Here is a 21,145-nt window from a genome sequence, read left to right on the forward strand (position 1 = left end):
TCTTTTTGTTGGGATTGTGAATGGGATTGTGTTCTTGAGTTCTTTTTCTGTTAGTTCATTGTTAGTGTATAGAAATGCTACTGATTTGTGTAAGTTGATTTTATACCCTGTGACTTTGCTGTAGCTGTTGATTATTTCTAATAGCTTTCCTATGGATTCTTTGGGGTTTTCTATGTATAAGATTATGTCATCTGCAAACAGTGAGAATTTCACTTCTTCATTGCCTATTTGGATTCCTTTTATTTCTTTTTCCTGCCTAATTGCTCTGGCCAAAACCTCCAGTACTATGTTGAATAAGAGTGGTGAGAGTGGACACCTTGTCTTATTCCTGTTCTCAGAAGGATGGCTTTCAGTTTTTGCCCATTGAGTATGATGTTGGCCGTGGGTTTGTCATATATGGCCGTTATTATGTTGAGGTACTTTCCTTCTATACCTATTTTACTGAGAGTTTTTAGCATAAATGGATGTTGGGTCTTGTCGAAAGATTTCTCTGCATCTATTGAGATGATTGTGTGGTTTTGTTTCTCATTTTGTTAATGTAGTGTATCACGTTGATTGGCTTGTGAATGTTGAACCATCCCTGTGTCCCTGGTATAAATCCCACTTGATCATGGTGTATGATCTTTTTAATGTATTGCTGTATTCGGTTTGCCAGAATTTTGTTGAGGATTTTTGCATCTTTGTTCATTGGTGATATTGGCCTGTAGTTTTCCTTCTTTGTGTTGTCCTTGCCTGGTTTTGGGATCAGGGTGGTGTTGGCTTCATAGAATGTGTTAGGAAGTGCCCCATCTTCCACAATTTTCTGGAATAGTTTGAGAAGGATAGGTATTAAATCTTCTTTGAATGTTTAGTAGCATTCTCCAGAGAAGCTATCTGGTCCTGGACTTTTATTTTGGGGGAGGTTTTTGAACAAAGCAAATTTTTTACTTAACTTTTTTGGACCCACACATGCTCCCAAAGAGAAATACTAGAAACAAACCAAGTTTCCAACTTTAGAGAAATGACTAAGCAATCTATTATACGTTAATATAACGGACTGCTGTGTAGCCATTAAAATGATAGTATCTAGATGATGTATATCTGGAATGTTAAGAAAAAAGAACAAAAATATGTACATACATATTAGTTACAGTTATATCAAAGCAAATGCATACACTTTTACAAATATTATAAGAATCATGCTTATAGAAAAAATTTTAGATTTCTTTATTTTGCAAATTTTATTTGCAAAATAAAGTGTCTTGTTCAACAATAAGACAAACCAATAATTATCAATATCATCTGTTTTAGGAACTAGAATGAATGATTTTTTTTTCAAAAGAAAACCAAATTGTTTGCTTCCTAGAGCCAGGAATCCTCCTATTGATTTTATTAGGATCATCTGGGAAGCATTTTTAAATCACCTACGACCTCCCCCAATGACTAGAGATCCTGGCATTGCCCTCTTACTCCTACCACCACTCTGATCGCCCTAATCTTAGGGTGGAAAGGACCTGTTAGTTTGAACACATTCCCCAGACAATTAAGAATCTCTGTCCTGATCCAGCCGTAAAGGCCTAGAGGTTAAAGTTCTGTGCTTTCACCACTCTGGCAGCCCAGGTTCATTCCTGGTCATGGAACCACACCACTCATCTGTCAGTTGCCATGCTGTGGCAGCAGCTCACATAGAAGAACTAGAAGGATACACAACCATGCACTGGGGCTTCAGGGAGAAGAGGGAAAAAAAGGGCAAGATTGGTAACAGATGCTAGCTCAGGGCAAATCTTTCCACACACACACAAAAAAAAGAGAATCTCTGTCCTAAGGAATGAGCTCAAGATGTTTTTGGCATTTTCCTTTATTTTGCTCCTCCCTTGCCTTGAGAGATTCTTTCACTCGTTGTGAATTAAAGTCCCAGATGTATACTTTTAGGCATCTTCCTGAATACTTATTTCTCAGTATGGCATTAGCTGTGTGATATTGTAACAAAGTACAGAACACTATATTGAGGAGCAAACAGCAGGAAAACTTCCTGGGAAGCAGCGACCTGCATTTTGACAAACTTGGAGTACACCCCTTCCTTCCTCATCAGTTCACTGTGGCTTCCTTGCTCCACAATGACTCCATCTCAAGTCCAACAATGACATCTGCATTTCAGACTGTAGACAATCAGTGTGCTATCACAATGGTAGTCTGGCCTTCTCTGGCCTAATGGAGAAAAGGACAAATGTGTGGGGCAGCATGGTTACAAGGTCATCGCACTGTCAATTAACATGCACAATTAAGCACATAGATGGACGTGCGCATGGTGGATGAGAGAGTAGCTTACACTCTCCATGTGATTAGGGCACAAAGGCATCACTCATCTATGAAAGGTTTAAGTGAGACTTAGCTTCGGGACCAGGAAGGAGGCCAATCCCTTCAGTATGAGGATGGATAACTCTGGAAGCCTACAGTAGTGTCAGTGTTTACTCCAAAAAACAAGAAAAGGTTTGGCCCTTCTCAAGTGATTTCATACTTGCCTAAGTGGCCCTAGTTCTGAGTTATGTAATATGCTAGAGAGGTTAGCAGAAACCTGTTAGGGGAGTTTTTGCCACATCCAGCCTTCTCCAGAGCAGTTCTGTAGAGTTTCTTTGGAAGTGCCTGATTCTAACTGTAATTATGATGGACTACATGCAGGAAACTTAGGTGAAAATGTACCTCGGAGATCTGGATGGTTCAAAGACCATCTGAATCACAGTCTCTGGAGTGGGGCCAGTAACTCTGATTTTTAACAAGCACCCCAGGTGACGTTTTTCATGCTAAAATCTACAAATCATCCCTCTAAGTGGTTCAGTGAACTCACAAGTTGGTTTGGTGGGTTTATGAATGGCCACTTAAACCCTGGAAAATACTCATCAAATTACCCATGTTATGTCATTAATAGTGATTACTCTTTTTGATGCTCACTAGCTCTACTAGCTTGATAAGAACACTCCTACTTGGAAGCAATAAAACCACATCATTAGGACAGTTATTAGACTATAGCTTAATTCACCTAAGTAGTTAAAAGTATAAATTAAAAATGAGAGGCTAAATTCATAATAGCCAAAAAGTGGGAACAATCCAAATGTTCATCATTTGATTAAAAGATAAACACAATGTGGTATATCCATACAATGGAATATTATTAGGTCATAAAAAGGAATGACATCCTGCTACATGTTCCAACATGGATGAACCTTAAAAATATTATGCTAAGTGAAAGAAGCCAGTCACAAAAGACCACACAATGTATGATTCCATTTATATGAAACGTCCAGAATAGGCAAATCCATAAAGACAGAAAGTAGATTAATGGTTACCAAGGGCTATGTATGAGTATGGAATGGGGAGTGACTATTAAATGGGTATGAGGTTTCTTTTTGGTATGATGAAAATATTCTGCAATTAGACAGTGGTCAAGGTCACAAAATCTTGTAACTATACTAGAAACCAATGAATTGTACATTTGAAAAGGATGAACTTTATGGTATATGAACTATTGCTCAATTTTTTAAAAAAGAGAAGCCATGAAAATTCTGAAAAAGAAGTTAATGAGAGAGGAATATTGCCAGATATTAGAACATAAAAAGCAACTAACATAGTAAAATCCAGGGGATGCTATCACATGAATAGACATTTGATCAATAGAACAAATTAAAGAATCTAGAAATAGATATAAAACATTTAAGAATTAGTATATGATAAATATGGCATTCTCTATCAGTAGGGAAAAGGGGAACTATACAATAAATGGTATTGAGCCAACTGTGTAGTCATTCAGGAAAAAAAATAATGTAGTCTTTCTACTTCAGTCCTTACACTAAAATAACCAGATGAATTAATTGTGTTCAAATAAATATAAAAGAGTTGTACCACAAAAAAGAGAGAGACTAGAGCATATCTCTACTGGACAACATTTAAGACTGTTCTTTGATTTTTAGTATGTAAACCTCAAAGAAGCATTCATAAATATTTACCAATGTGGAAGTAGCATGGCTTGGTCCATGTATGATAAGGCATATAGGAAATACTTTGATCAATCTAATTACATTCATGATACTAATAGTGATGAGTAAACTGCTAACAGTGACTGTGTTATCATTATGATAATAATAGGTTGATGCTATGTCAACATAAAGAAACAGAGGAATGGGGCTCAGACTTGTGAGTGAATGGCTGGTGTGAAGGAGAAACAAAATATGTATTTGTGAATTTAAAAGTTAGCAGCTATCACCCTTAACCAAGAAATTTTGGCTAGAGTAGAGAATTGATGCAAAGAGACTTATTTTTCAGAGCTCTCAGACACCCCAGTAATGACAAGACCTTGGCAAATAAATATCCTAGATTCAAGGACACCAGTTATTAAGAAATTTGCTCATATACTGCTGGTGGGAGTGTAAACTGGTACAGCCACTATAGAAAACAGTATGGAGTTTCCTCAGAAAATTAAGAATATATCTACCATATGATCCAGCTATTCCACTGCTGGGTATTTATCCAAAGAATTTGAAAACAAAAATGCATAAAGATACATGCACCCCTATGTTCATTGCAGCATTACTCACAATAGCCAAGACTTGGAAGCAACCTAGGTGCCCATCAAGGCAAGAATGGATAAAGAAGATGTGGTATATATACACAACAGAATACTACTCAGCCATAAGAAATTATGAAATCTGGCCATTTTTGACAACATAGATGGACCTTGAGGGAATTATGCTAAGTGAAATAAGTCAAAGGGAGAAAGTCAAATACCATATGATGTCACTCATAAGTAGAAGATAAAACAATGACAAACACATAGCAACAGAGATTGGACTGGTGGTTACCAGAGGGGAAGGGGGGAGGGAAGAGGGGGAAAGGGGATTAAGCACATTGTAATTAAGCAATTAGTCTTTGGGTGGTGAACATGAGGTAATCTACACAGAATTTGAAATATATTATGATGCACATATGTAAGTTATATAATGTTACTGATCCAATGTTACTGCTATAAAAACAAAAATTTAAATTAAAAAAAAGAAATTTGGAACTTCTGCTAATTTAGGATGAGTGGGGATGAAAGGCAGGCCCAAACAAAGGAAGTACCTTTAACCTTTCTGGAATGTGTGGGAAAAAAAGTATAAAATGGAACCTTTTGGAATCATTTCATAAACTCACCATGGAAGCTCTCTTTTGATTCTATTCTTGCCCCTCCAGGACGGTAACACTATGAGTAGGAGAGTGCACATAGGTATGAAGCACTGTGGTTAGTAACTTTCATTGAAAAATCAAAATACAGTGACGTCAGCATCATAGCGGAGTGGACTTGCCTGGGACTCTCTCCCCTCCAACATACAACAAAAAGGGGCATCCATACTCCAACAGGAGACATCCTAACAACACAAAAACCTTGGAGAGACACGCAGCCACATGATGGAAGGCAGAGAGGCTGGATCCCCCCTCAGAGGAGCTGGAATGGGGTAAGAGAGAACTTCGCTCTCTCCTCTAAAGACTGCAATTGCTGTTGCAGGAGAACCCTTGAGGGAAGGAGTGGGGGAGGGGTCCCTCCTTCCGGGGCTCACCCAGGACTCCCATGGGCTCTTGCAGCCTAGAGGGAAGCCCTTTAACGGGGCAAGAGCTTTCATGCAGGGTAACCTCAACAAGCCAAGACCCCAGGAGACCAGATAGTGAGAGCTGATCAAGAAATCCCAGAGGGCACACAGGAGAAAGTGCCCCTCCCCTCAATGTGCTCAGCGGGCTCCAGCCCCTGGGATCTTGGCTGAAGGCTGAGGGCTCAGAATACACAGCTCTCAACCCCCACCCAGTGGCAATAGGCTGTAACTGCAACTGAATGATATCAGAATGAGAAAGAGCTAACCTTCCAACATCAGACACTACATCAAATCTCCAGACCAGAGAGAAAATGACAAGCACCCAGAACTCAGTCCTGAGGACACAGGAATATGTAAGCTAAATGACAATGAATTCAAAATAGCTATCATCAAAAAACTCAATGAGGTACAAGAGAATGTAGAGAAACAATTCAATGAATTCAGGAGCTACTTCACAAAAGAGATTGAAACTATAAAGAAGAACCAATCAGAAATATTAGAGATGAAAGACACAATGGAAGAGATAAAACAAAATATGGATTCCCTGAATGCTCAAGTGGACATCATAAGGAGTCTATCAGCATAATCGAAGACAGATATGTTGAAATGCTCCAGACAGAGGAGGAGAGAAAACTAAGACTAAAAAGAAATGAAGAAAGTCTCCGAGAAATATCTGACTCAATGAGGAAATGCAACACAAGAATTATAAGTATTCAAGAAGGTGAAGAGAAGGAGAATGGAGTAGAAAGTGTGCTCAAAAAAATATAGCAGAGAACTTCCCAAATCTAGGGAAAGAGAGGGAAATGTGTGTGGAGGAAGCTTCCAAATCACCTAGATTAGTCAATGTAAAAAGACCTACTGCAAGGCATATACTAGTAAAACTGGAAAAATGAATGACAAAGAAAGAATACTCAGGGAAGCAAGGCAGAAGAAAATAACCTACAAAGGAACCCCTATCAGGCTTTCAGCAGATTTCTCAGCAGAAACTTTACAAGCTAGGAGTATTACAACATATTCAAAACTTTAAAGACAAGAATCTTCAGCCAAAAATTCCCTATCCAGCAAAAATATCCATCTGATATGAGGGAAAAATTAAATCTTTACCAGACAAACAAAAGCTAAGGGACTTTGTAGCCACAAGACACCCACCCCCCCCCCCCCCGCCCCACAAGAAATCCTCAAGAAGGCCCTCATACCTGAGAAAAGAAAAAAGGGAGAAAGGGATCACAAAACACAGAGTAAGGAGATAAATCGGTAGACAGAATCAGAATAGGATAGCAAATATCCAACTATAACATTAGGCTAAAAGGAAGGAAAACACCAAAAACAAAGACAATCTTGTCACTTTAACCACAAACTCACAACACAAGTTGGAATAAAATATGAGAACAACAACTTAGGAGGGGAGGAAGAAAGGGACTGAATTGGTATAGACTAAGGAAAAAAGAGATCATCAGAAAACGGACTACATTGAGGAGGTGGAGCCAGGATGGCGCCGTGAGTAGTCCTCTTTGTCTCTCACCCTTCGAGTCTACAATTATTTGGACACTTATCGCTTGACAAAGGATATCCAGACAGCATCTCAGGACGTCTGAGACACCCACGCGACTATACATCGGAAGGCGGACGGACTTTCCTCCGGGAGGATGTGGAAATAGGTGAAAACTCTCCGACCCCGACGGGCAGCCTAGTACCCGCAAGCGGCTTTCTTCCAACGGACGCCCCCAGAGGATCCACACACATCTAGGGCAGGAGCGAGAACACAACAGAGGAGCGACGGTGGAAACAGGTGACCAGAACCCTACCTAAACCCCCCGCAATTACTCCTAAACGCAGAGGGAAACTTTGGAGTTGCACACCTGAGCCCGCGGGGAGAGTCTCTCCCCGCCATTGGCGGGGAGACCCAGCCTGGTGCTCGGGGCGCCCGGAGGGTCCCAGAGAGAGACACAGAGGGCACGGAGGTCTCCCAGCTGCCGTTGCCCGCCCCGTGGGGCTAGGGATTGCCGGAGATCTCGGAGAGGACCAGGGCGGGGGAACTTTCAAAGGCCGTTTCGGCGACCCGGAGGGGAAGCGCCGGAGCTCCGCCCGGGCAGCAGACAAAACTCTCTGTCTGCCGTTAGCAGAGGGGCCACGCTGAGCATTCAGGGCTCCCGGGAGAGGCCCGGAGAGAAGCCCAGAGGGCGGGGCGACCCCCAGCTGCCGTTGCCCGCCCCGTGGGGCTAGGGATTGCCAGAGATCTCGGAGAGGACCGGGGCGGGGGAACTTTCAAAGGCCAGATCCGCGACCCGGAGGGGAAGTGCCGGAGCTCCGCCAGGCAGCAGACAAAACTCTCTGTCTGCCATTAGCAGAGGGGCCACGCCCAGCATTCAGGGCTCCCGGCAGAGGCCCGGAGAGAAGCCCAGAGGGCGGGGCGACCCCCAGCTGCCGTTGCCCGCCCCGTGGGGCTAGGGATTGCCGGAGATCTCGGAGAGGACCAGGGCTGGGGGAACATTCAAAGGCCGGTTCGGCGACCCGGAGGGGAAGTGCCGGAGCTCCGCCAGGCAGCAGACAAAACTCTCTGTCTGCCATTAGCAGAGGGGCCACGCCCAGCATTCAGGGCTCCCGGCAGAGGCCCAGACAAAAGCCCAGAGGGCGGGGCGACCCCCAGCTGCCATTGCCCGCCCCGTGGGGCTAGGGATTGCCGGAGATCTGGGAGAGGACCAGGGCGGGGGAACTTTCAAAGGCCGGTTCGGCGACCCGGAGGGGAAGCGCCGGAGCTCCGCCCGGGCAGCAGACAAAACTCTCTGTCTGCCGTTAGCAGAGGGGCCACGCTGAGCACTCACGGCTCCGGGAGAGGCCCGGAGAGAATCCCAGAGGGCGGGGCGACCCCCAGCTGCCGTTGCCCACCCCGTGAGGCTAGGGATTGCCGGAGATCTCGGAGAGGACTGGGGCTGGAGAGAGTTCCAGAGACCCAGCTTAGTAGCCTAGGGGGAAACCCTACAGGCTCACAGCAGCCTTAGGGAAAGCCTCTGCACAGCACCAGTAGAAGGCACCCAGCCGCCAGCCACAAGGCTGGAAGACCCCAGGGCAAAAGCAGCATAGCTAGGTGTACTAACCACAGACTGTAGAAGATGCCAATAGCTCTCCTGCGACCCATAGAGGACAAGTGAGATTTGGTGGGTGCCGACAGCAACAGAGTGACAAATATAAGTGATCCCACCCCTGGCTGCTGGAAAAGCCCATAACACCGTTGCAGACCCCAAGGAGAGAGCGCATCTAGGTGGGCAACAACAGTAGGCACCTGCAGCCTGAAGCCCCCCTGTGACGGCCCCCACGGCAGAGGAGGGAATCCAAAGGGCCACTGTGGCTACGAAGAGGGGCCCAGGCCCAGTTAGCAACTACGGACAGGGTTCCTGGTTGGTGAAGTATAAACAGCTGCTCCCCCCACGGCAGCAGCTGAAACAAGTGAAAGGAGCAACTAAACTCTATCTCCATGCGGAGGCACAAATCAACATCATCAAGCAATATGAAAAAATACATTAAATCTCCAGAACAGAAAGAAAGTAACAAATACACAGAAAACAATCCCAAAGAAAATGAGATATATAACCTAAATGATGACTTCAAAACAGCCATCATTAGGATTCTCAATGAGTTAAGAGAGAATTCTGACCGACAACTCAACGAGTTCAGGAGCTATGTCACAAAAGAGTTTGATACGATAAAGAAGAACCAAACAGAAATATTGGAAATGAAGAACACAATAGAGGAGATTAAGAAAAATCTAGATGCTCTGAACAGTAGGGCCGATAATATGGAGGAAAGAATTAGCAATTTGGAAGATGGCAATATAGAATTGTTGCAGGCAGAGGAGGAGAGAGAAGCAAGACTTAAAAGAAATGAAGAAACTCTCCGAGAATTATCAGACACAATTAGGAGATGCAACGTAAGGATTATAGGTATACCAGAGGGAGAAGAGAAGGAGAAAGGGGCAGAAAACCTATTCAAAGAAATAATGGCTGAGAACTTCCCAAATCTGGTGTGAGAGATGGATCTTCAGGTGACAGAAGCCAATAGATCTCCAAACTTTATCAATGCAAGAAGACCAACTCCACGGCATATAGTAGTGAAGCTAGCAAAAGTCAACGACAAGGAGAAAATATTAAGGACAGCCAGGCAAAAGAAACTAACCTACAAAGGAACCCCCATCAGGCTATCAGCAGATTTCTCAGCAGAAACTTTACAGGCTAGAAGAGAGTGGAATGATATATTCAAAAATCTGAAGGACAAAAATCTACAGCCGAGAATTCTCTACCCAGCGAAAATATCCTTCAAATACGATGGAGAAATAAAAACTTTCCCAGATAAACAAAAATTAAGGGAGTTCATTGCCACAAAACCTCCTCTTCAGGAAATCCTCAGGAAAACCCTCATTCCTGAAAAATCCAAAAAAGGAAAGGGGCTACAAAACCAAGAGCAGAGGAGATAAGTAGAAGGACAACAACAGAGAGTAGCAGCTCTACATCAGAACAGATTAAACCATGGGACGAGAAACAAAGGAAACTGAAGAAAACCGGAAAACAAGACACAAAATGGTAGTGGTAGGCCCCCACGTCTCAATAATCACTCTAAATGTAAATGGATTGAACTCCCCAATCAAAAGACACAGAGTGGCAGGATGGATCAAAGAACAAGATCCAACAATATGCTGCCTCCAGGAAACACACCTCAGCCCCAAAGACAAACACAGACTCAGAGTGAAGGGATGGAGAACACTACTCCAAGCTAATAATGAACAAAAGAAAGCAGGTGTTGCTATACTAATATCAGACAAGGTAGACTTCAAAGCAAAACAGATAAAGAAAGACAAAGAGGGACAGTATATAATGATAAAAGGGACTCTCCACCAAGAAGACATAACACTTATAAATACATATGCACCCAACACAGGAGCACCAAAATTTGTAAAGCAACTCTTAAGAGAACTAAAAGAAGACATCAACAACAATACAATAATAGTAGGGGACCTCAACACACCATTAACACCAATGGACAGAACATCCAGACAGAAAATCAACAAGGAAATAATAGAATTAAATGAAAAATTAGACCAGATGGACTTAATAGATATATATAGAACACTTCATCCAAAAACAGCAGGTTACACATTCTTCTCAAGTGCACATGGAACATTCTCAAGGATTGACCATATTTTGGGAAACAAAGCAAACATCAATAAATACAAGAGAGTTGAAATAATATCAAGCATCTTTTCTGATCATAACGCTATTAAACTAGAAATCAACTACAAGAAAAAAGCAGAGAAAGGTGCAAAAATGTGGAGACTAAACAACACGCTTCTCAACAAACAATGGATCATTGAAGAAATTAAAGAAGAAATCAAATATTATCTGGAGACAAATGAAAATGAGAACACGACATACCAAATCATTTGGGATGCAGCAAAAGCAGTCCTAAGAGGGAAATTCATCGCAATACAGGCTCACCTCACTAAACAAGAAAAAGCTCACGTAAGCAACCTCAAACGACACCTAACAGAACTAGAAAAAGAAGAACAAACAAAGCCCAGAGTCAGTAGAAGGAGGGAAATAAAAATAAGAGCAGAAATAAACGATATTGAAACAAAAAAGACAATAGAAAGGATCAATGAAACAAAGAGTTGGTTCTTCGAAAGAATTAACAAAATTGACAAACCCCTAGCCAGACTCACCAAGAAAAGAAGAGAGAAATCGCAAATTAATAAAATCAGGAATGACAGAGGAGAAATCACAACAGATACCAATGAAATACAAGAGATCATAAGAGAATACTATGAAAAACTATATGCCAACAAATTGAACAACCTGGAAGAAATGGACAAATTCCTAGACTCCTACAATCTCCCCAAACTGAATCAGGAAGAAATGGAGAATCTGAATAGACCAATCACAAGTAAGGAAATAGAAACGGTAATCAAAAACCTCCCCAAAAACAAGAGTCCAGGACCAGACGGCTTCTCTGGAGAATTCTACCAAACATTCAAAGAAGACTTAATACCTATTCTCCTCAAACTGTTCCAGAAAATTGAGAAAGATGGAGAACTCCCTAACACATTCTATGAAGCCAACATCACTCTGATCCCCAAACCTGACAAGGACAACACAAAGAAGGAGAACTACAGGCCGATATCACTGATGAACATAGATGCAAAAATCCTCAACAAAATTTTGGCAAACCGATTACAGCAATACATCAAAAAGATTATACACCATGATCAAGTGGGATTTATACCAGGGACACAGGGATGGTTCAACATCCGCAAGTCAATCAACGTGATACACTACATCAACAAAATGAAAAACAAAAACCACATGATCATCTCAATAGATGCAGAGAAAGCATTCGACAAGATCCAACACCCATTTATGATAAAAACCCTCAGTAAAATGGGTATAGAAGGAAAGTACCTCAACATAATAAAGGCCATATATGATAGACCCACAGCCAACATCATACTCAATGGACAAAAGCTGAAAGCCATCCCTCTGAGGACAGGAACAAGACAAGGGTGCCCACTTTCACCACTCCTATTCAACATAGTACTGGAGGTGCTGGCCAGAGCAATTCGGCAGGAAAAAGAAATAAAAGGAATCCAAATAGGTAACGAAGAAGTAAAACTCTCGTTGTTTGCAGACGACATGATCTTATACATAGAAAACCCCAAAGAATCCACAGAAAAACTATTAGAAATAATCAACAACTACAGCAAAGTAGCAGGGTATAAAATTAACGTGCATAAATCAGTAGCATTTCTATACACTAACAATAAACTAACAGAAAAAGAACTCAAGAACTCTATCCCATTCACAATCGCAACGAAAAGAATAAAATACCTTGGGATAAACTTAACCAAGGAAGTGAAGGATCTATACAATGAAAACTACAAGACTTTCTTGAAAGAAATAGGCGATGACATAAAGAGATGGAAAAACATTCCTTGTACATGGATTGGAAGAATAAACATAGTTAAAATGTCCATACTACCTAAATCAATATACAGATTCAATGCTATCCCAATCAGAATCCCAAGAACATTCTTCACAGAAATTGAACAAACAATCCTAAAATTCATATGGGGGAACAAAAGACCGCGAATTGCTAAAGCAATCCTGAGCAAGAAAAACAAAGCCGGCGGAATCACAATCCCCGATTTCAAAGCATACTACAAAGCTACAGTGATCAAAACAGCATGGTACTGGTACAAAAACAGGTCCACAGATCAATGGAACAGAATTGAAAGCCCAGAGATAAAACCACACATCTATGGACAGCTAATCTTCGACAAAGGAGCAGAGGGCCTACAATGGAGAAAAGAAAGTCTCTTCAACAAATGGTGCTGGGAAAACTGGACAGCCACATGCAAAAGATTGAAAATTGACCAGTCTTTTTCACCACACACCAAAATAAACTCAAAATGGATCAAAGACCTAAAGATTAGGCCTGAGACAATAAGTCTTTTGGAAGAGAATATAGGCAGTACACTCTTTGACATCAGTTTCAAAAGAATCTTTTCGGACACTGTAACTCCTCAGTTGAGGGAAACAATAGAAAGAATAAACAAATGGGACTTCATCAGACTAAAGAGCTTCTTCAAGGCAAGGGAAAACAGAATTGAAACAAAAAAACAGCTCACTAATTGGGAAAAAATATTTACAAGCCACTTATCTGACAAAGGGTTAATCTCCATAATATACAAAGAACTCACACTGCTTAACAACAAAAAAACAAACAACCCGATCAAAAAATGGGCAGAGGACATGAACAGACATTTCTCAAAAGAAGATATGAATATGGCCAATAGACACATGAAAAGATGTTCATCATCGCTAATCATCAGGGAAATGCAAATCAAAACTACACTAAGATATCACCTTACCCCCGTTAGATTGGCAAAAACATCCAAAACCAAGAACGACAAATGTTGGAGAGGTTGTGGAGAAAGAGGAACCCTCACACACTGTTGGTGGGAATGCAAACTGGTACAGCCACTATGGAAAACAGTACGGAGATTTCTCAAAAAGTTAAAAATAGAAATACCCTATGACCCAGCCATCCCATTACTGGGTATCTATCCTAAGAACCTGATAACAGATATCTCAAGAGTCCGTTGCACCCCTATGTTCATCGCAGCATTATTTACAATAGCCAAGACGTGGAACCAGCCTACATGCCCAGAAACTGATGACTGGATAAAGAAGATGTGGTATATATACACAATGGAATACTACTCAGCCATAAAAAAAGACGAAATTGGCCCATTTACAACAACGTGGATGGACCTCGAGGGCATTATGTTAAGCGAAATAAGTCAGTCAGAGAAAGATGAACTCTATATGACTCCACTCATAGGTGGAAATTAGTATATTGAGAAGGAGATCTGATCGGCGGTTACCAGGGAAAAGGGGGGGGTGGGGGGAGGGTACGGAGGGGGAAGTGGTGTACCCACAACATGACTAACAAAAATGTACAACTGAAATCTCACAAGCTTGTAATCTATCATAACATTAAAAAAAAAAAAAAAAAAGACAGATAGTTTCATTATACTGACTTTGTTTTCCTTCAGTATTGTGTTAGATATTCTGGGTGTTTTGTCTTTCCTAATAAACTTTAGAATCAAAAAAAAAAAAAAAGAAAGAAAACGGACTATATTATACATGAAATTCTGAATACAAACTTCAGGGTAACCACTAAACAAAAAAGTAGAACACAGACACAAAAAATAAATAAGGAAAAAAGAAAGAAACACATCATAAAAAACTTCATAATTCAATGGGTAGACCAAAACACACAAGACAAGAAACAAAGGAAATGCAGGAAAATTGGAAAACGAATGATAAAATGACAGCATTAAGCCCTCATACATCAATAATCACTGTAAATGTAAATGGATTAAATTCTCCAATAAAAAGACACAGAGTGGCAAGATGGGTTAAAGAACAAGACCCAACAATTTGCTGCCTCCAGGAAACACATCTCAGCTCCGATGACAAACACAGGCTCAGAGTGAAGGGGTGGAAGACAATACTCCAAGCAAATGGCAAACAAAAGAGAGCAGGTGTTGCAATACTGATATCAGACAAAGTAGACTTCAAGATAAGAAAGGTAAAGAGAGACAAAGAGGGGCAGTATATAATGATCAAAGGGACACTCCATCAAGAAGAAATAATGCTTATAAATATCTATGCACCCAACACAACCAAAGTTCATAAAGCAACTATTAACAAATCTAAAAGAAGATATTAATAATGACACAATGATAGTAGGGGACCTCAGCACCCCACTCACATCAATGGATAGATCATCCAAGCAGAAAATCAACAAGGAAACATTGGAATTAAATGAAAAGCTAAACAAGTTGGACTTAATAAACATGTATAGAACATTTCATCCAAAAACAGCAAAATACACATTCCTCTCAAGTGTGCACAGAACATTCTCAAGGATAGAGCATATGTTGGGAAATAAGGCAAGGCTCTATAAATTAAAAAAATTGAAATAATAACAAGCATCTTTTCCAATGATAATGCTATAAAGGTACAAATTAATTACAAGAAAAAAGCCGAGAAAGGGACAAAGATGTGGAGACTAAACAATATGCTATTGAACAAGCAATGGATCACTGAAGAAATTAAAGGAGAAATCAGAAAATATCTGGAGACAAATGAAAATGATAATATACCATACCAACTCATATGGGATGCAGTAAAAGCTGTATTAAGAGGGAAATTCATCACAATACAGTCACACCTCAACAAACAGGAAAAATCCCAAATAAGCAATCTCAAATTACACCTGAATTAGAAAAAGAAGAACAAACAAAGCCCAAGGTAACTGGAAGGGGAGAAATAATAAAAATCAGAGCAGAAATAAATGCTATTGAAACAAAAAAGACAGTAGAAAAGATCAATGAAACAAAGAGTTGGTTCTTTGGGAAGATAAATAAAATTGACAAGCCCCTAGCTAGACTTACAAAGAAAAAAAGAGAGAAAGCTCAGACAACCAAAATCAGAAATGAAAGAGGAGAAATAACAACAGACTCCACAGAAATACAATGGATTATAAGAGAATACTACAAAAAACTATATGCCAACAAAATGGATAACCTAGAGGAAACGGATAAATTCTTAGATTTTTACAATTTCCCAAAGCTGAGTAAAGAAGAAAGAGACAATCTGAATAGACCAATCACAAGTAAAGAGATTGAAACAGTAATCAAAAGCATCCCAAAGAAGAAAACCCCAGGACCAGATGGCTTCCCTGGGGAATTTTACCAAAATTTCAGAGAGGATTTAATACCTATCCTTCTCAAGCTATTTCAAAAAATTAGGGAAGATGGACGACTTCCTAACACATTCTATGAGGCCAACACCACTCTTATACCAAAGCCTGACAAGGACAGCACAAAAAAGGAGAACTACAGGCCAATATCGCTGAGGAACACAGATGCAAAAATCCTCAACAAAGTTTTGGCAACCTGGACTCAGCAATACATCAAAAGGATCATGCATCATGATCAAGTGGGATTCATACCAAGGACACAGGGATGGTTTAACATCCACAAATCAATCAATGTGATACACCACATCAACAAATAGAGGAATAAAAATCACATGATCATCTCAGTAGATGCAGAGAAAGCATTTGACAAGATCCAGCAGCCATTTATGATAAAAACTCTTAACAAAATGGGGATAGAAGGAAATTACCTCAACATAATAAAGGCCATATATGACAAATGCACAGCCAAAATCATACTCAATGGGCAAAAACTGAGGGCCATCCCCCTGAGAACGGGAACAAGAGAAGGATGCCCACTATCACCACTCTTATTCAATATAGTACTGGAGGTTTTGGCCTGAGCAATTAGGCCAGAGAAAGGAATAAAAGGAATCCAAATAGGGAGTGAAGAAGTGAAACTCTCGCTGTTTGCAGATGACATGATCTTTTTTTTTTTCGGATATACATCATATTTCAAATTCTGTATACGTTACATCATGTTCACCACCTGAACACTAATTATAGTGCATCCCCTCACATGTGACCCTAATCACCCCTTTTGCCCTCCCCCTCCCACCTTCCCCAATGGTAACCACCAGTCCAATCTCCAATGCTATCTGATTTTTTTTTGTCGTTTTTTTCTTCTACTTATGAGTGAGATCATATGGTATTTGGCTTTCTCCCTCTGATTTATTTCACTCAGCATAATACCCTCAAGGTCCATCCATGTTGTCACAAATGGCCAGATTTCATCATTTCTTATGGCTGAGTAGTAGTCCATCATGTATAAATACCACATCTTCTATATCCATTCGTTCCTTGATGGGCACCTAGGTTGCTTCCAAGTCTTGGCTATTATGTATAATGCCGCAATGAACATAGGGGTGGAAGTATCTCTATGCCTTTGTGTTTTCAAGTTCTTTGGATAAATACCCAGCAGTGGAATAGCTGGATCACATGGTAGATCTATTCCTAATTTTCTGAGGATACTCCAAACTGCTTTCCACAGTGGCTGCACCAGTTTGCACTGCCACCAGCAGTGAACAAGGGTTCCCTTCTCTCCACACCCTCTCCAACATTTGTTGTTTCCTGTCTTGTTAATTATAGCCATTCTGACCGGAGTGAGGTGATACCTCATGGTAGTTTTGATTTGCATTTCCCTGATAGCTAATGATGTTGAGCATCTTTTCATATGCCTGTTGGCCATCTGTATTTCTTCTTTGGAGAAATCTCTGTTCAGATCTTTTGCCCATTTTCTAATTGGATTGTTGGGTTTTTTTGTTGTTGAGCTGTATTAGTTCTTTGTATATTTTGGATATTAACCCCTTATCTGATATGCGGTTTGCAAATATCTTCTCCCAATTGTTAGGTTGTCTTTTCATTTTGTTGATGGTTTCCTTTGCTGTGCAGAAGCTTTTTAGTTTGATGTAGTCCTATTTGTTCATTTTTTCTTTTGTTTCCCTTGCCCGGTCAGACATGGGACTTGAAAATATGCAGCTCAGACCAATGTCATAGAGTGTACTGCCTATGTTTTCTTCTAGAAGTCTCATGGTTTCGGGTCTTACATTCAAGTCTTTAATCCATCTTGAGTTGATTTTTGTGGATGGTGTAAGGGAATGGTCTACTTTCATTCTTTTGCATGTGGCTGCCCAGTTTTCCCAACACCATTTATTGAAGAGACTCTCCTTTCTCCATCGTATGCTCTTGGCTCCCTTGTCGAATATTAGTAAACGTGTGGGTTTACTTCTGGGCTCTCAATTTTGTTCCATTGATCTGTGTGTCTGTTTTTGTGCCAGTACCATGCTGTTTTGGTTACTATGGCTTTGTAGTATAATTTGAAATCGGGGAGTGTGATACCTCCAGCTTTGTTCTTTTTTCTCAGGAATCCTTTGGCTATTCGGGGTCTTTTGTTGTTCCATATAAATCTTAGGATTCTTTGTTCTTTTTCTGTAAAAAATGTTGTTGGAACTTTGATAGGGATTGCATTGAATCTATAGATTGCTTTTGGAAGTATGGACATTTTAACAATGTTAATTCTTCCAATCCAAGAGCACGGAATATCTTTCCATTTCTTTGTGTCTTCTTCGATTTCTTTCAACAATGTCTTATAGTTTTCAGTGTACAGGTCTTTCACCTCTTTTGTTAAGTTTATTCCTAGGTATTTTATTCTTTTTGTTGCAATTGTAAATGGGGTTGTATTCTTAATTTCTCTTTCTGTTACTTCGTTGTTAGTGTATAGAAATGCAACCGATTTTTGTACATTGATTTTGTATCCCGCAGCTTGACTGTAATCCTTTATTATTTCTAAAAGTTTTTAGTGGACTCTTTAGGGTTTTATAGATATAAAATCATGTTGTCTGCAAAGAGTGATAGTTTCACTTCTTTTCCAATGTGGATCCCTTTTATTTCTTTTTCTTGCCTGATTGCTCTGGCTAGGACTTCCAATACTATGTTAAATAAGAGTGGTGACAGTGGGCATCCTTGTCTGGTTCCTGTTCTTAGAGGGATAACTTTCAGTTTTTCTCCATTGAGAATGATATTTGCTGTGGCTTTGTCATATATGGCCTTTATTATGTTGAGGTATTTTCCTTCTATACCCATTTTACTTAGAGTTTTTATCATAAATGGATGTTGTATCTTGTTAAATGCTTTCCCTGCATCTATTGAGATGATCATGTGATTTTTATTCTTCATTTTGTTAATGTGGTGTATCACGTTGATAGATTTGCGGATGTTGAACCATCCCTGCATCCTCGGAATGAAACCCACTTGATCATGGTGTATGATCTTTTTAATGTATTGTTGTATTCGATTTGCTAGTATTTTGTTGAGGATTTTTGCATCGATGTTCATCAGTGATATTGGCCTGTAATTTTATTTTTTTGTGTTGTCCTTGTCCGGTTGTGGTATCAGGATAATGTTTGCTTCGTAGAAGGAGTTAGGAAGCCTCCCCTCCTCTTCAATTTTTTGGAAGAGTTTGAGAAGGATAGGTATTAGATCTTCTTTGAATGTTTGGTAGAATTCACCAGGGAAGCCATCTGGTCCTGGACTTTTATTTTTTAGGAGGTTTTTGACTGCTGTTTCGATCTCCTTACTGGTGACCGGTCTATTCAAATTTTCTACATCTTCTTGGTCCAGTTTTGGAAGGTTGTATGTTTCTAAGAATTTATCCGTTTGTTCTAGATTATCCAATTTGTTGGCGTATAGCTTTTCATAGTATTCTCTTATTATCTTTTGTATTTCTGAGGTGTCCATTGTAATCTCTCCTCTTTCATTTCTGATTTTATTTATTTGAGCCTTCTCTCTTTTTTTCTTGGTGAGTCTAGCTAAGGGCTTGTCAATTTTGTTTACCTTTTCGAAGAACCAACTCTTGGTTTCATTAATTTTTTCTATTATTTTTTAGTCTCTACTTCATTTATTTCTGCTCTGATTTTTATTATTTCCTTCCTTCTGCTGATTTTGGGCTTTGTTTGTTGTTCTTTTTCCAGTACCTTTAGGTCCACTTTTAGATTGTCTATTTGGGATTTTTCTTCTTTGTTGAGGTAGGCCTGAATTACTATAAACTTCCCTCGTAGAACTGCTTTTGCTGTATCCCACAGATTTTGGCATGTCGTGTTTTCATTTTCATTTGTCTCCAGGAATTTTTTTTATTTCTTCTTTGATTTCTTCATTGACCCAATCATTGTTCAGTAGCATTTTGTTCAATCTTCACATTTTTATGGCTTTTCTGGTTTTCTTTCTGTAGTTGATTTCCTGTTTCATACCTTTACGGTCAGAAAAGATGCATGGTATAATTTCGATCTTCTTAAATTTATTGAGACTTGTTTTGTGGCCTAATATGTGATCAATCCTGGAGAATGTTCCATGGGCATTTGAAAAGAATGTGTTTTCTGTGGTTTTTGGATGGAATGTTCTGTATATATCTACTAAGTCCATCTGGTCTAATGTGTCCTTTAAGGCAAGTGTTTCTTTATTGATCTTCTGTTTGGATGATCTATCCATTGGTGTAAGTGGAGTGTTAAAGTCCCCTACTATTATTGTGTTACCGTCTAATTCTCCTTTTATGTCTGTTAATAATTGCTTTATATATTTAGGTGCTCCTATGTTTGGTGCGTAGATATTTACAAGTGTTATATTTTCTTGTTGGATTGTTCCCTTTATCATTATGTAGTGCCCGTCTTTGTCTCTTATTATAGTTTTTGTTTTAAAGTCTATTTTCTCTGGTATAAGTATTGCTACCCCCACTTTCTTTTCTTTGCCATTTGCGTGGAATATCTTTTTCCATCCTTTCACTTTCAGTTTGTGAATGTCTGTAGGTCTGAAGTGTGTCTCTTGTACGCAGCATATACATGGATCTTGTTTTTTTATCCAGTTGGCCACCCTTGGCATTTGATTGGAGCATTTATTCCATTGACATTTAAAGTAGCTATTGATAAATATATATTCTTGCCATTTTGTCACATTTTCTTTTTCTGGGGTGTTTTAGTAGTTCTTCTCAGTTCCTTTCTTTTTCTCTTGCTCTCTTCATTTGTGGTTTGATGGCTATCTTTAGTAATATGTTTGATTTCTTTTGTCTTACTTTTTTTCCTGCTTGTTATAAGTTTCTGGTTTGTGGTTACCATGAGGATCCTATTTAGTATACTATGCGTATAACAGTCTATTGACCTCTTTCTAAAAGCTCTACTTTTTCACTCCCCTCCTCCCACATTATAGGATTTTCACATCATATATAGTCTTTTGTTTAGTGTGTGTATATCCATTACCCTCTTATCATTGAAATAGGTAATTTTAGTACATTTGTCTTTTAACCTTCATATTACCTTCACAGGTAGTTGATCTGCTGCCTTTACTATACTTGTACCTTACAAGTGATTTTATTGCCTGTTTTTTCTTGTTGTTGTTGTTTTGGGTTTTTTTTGATAATTTTTTTCTTTTATCTCTATTTGTGGTCATTGCTTTCCCACTTAAATAAGTCCCTTCAGCATTTCTTGTAGAACTGGTTTCTTGGTGAT

General features: G+C 39.7%; 1 protein-coding gene across 1 annotated transcript in view; it reads right to left on the reverse strand.

The window, feature by feature from the left end:
• Positions 1–21,145, reverse strand: part of ABCB4 (ATP binding cassette subfamily B member 4) — an 86,412-nt gene that overhangs the window by 36,728 nt on the left and 28,539 nt on the right. The window contains 2 exon segments of the mRNA XM_070618126.1: positions 2,027–2,109; positions 2,112–2,187. Coding sequence (XP_070474227.1) covers positions 2,027–2,109; positions 2,112–2,187 — 159 coding nt within the window.

The sequence above is a fragment of the Equus przewalskii genome, chromosome 4 (assembly GCF_037783145.1).
Source record: "Equus przewalskii isolate Varuska chromosome 4, EquPr2, whole genome shotgun sequence".
In the NCBI taxonomy this organism is placed as follows: Eukaryota; Metazoa; Chordata; class Mammalia; order Perissodactyla; family Equidae; genus Equus; species Equus przewalskii.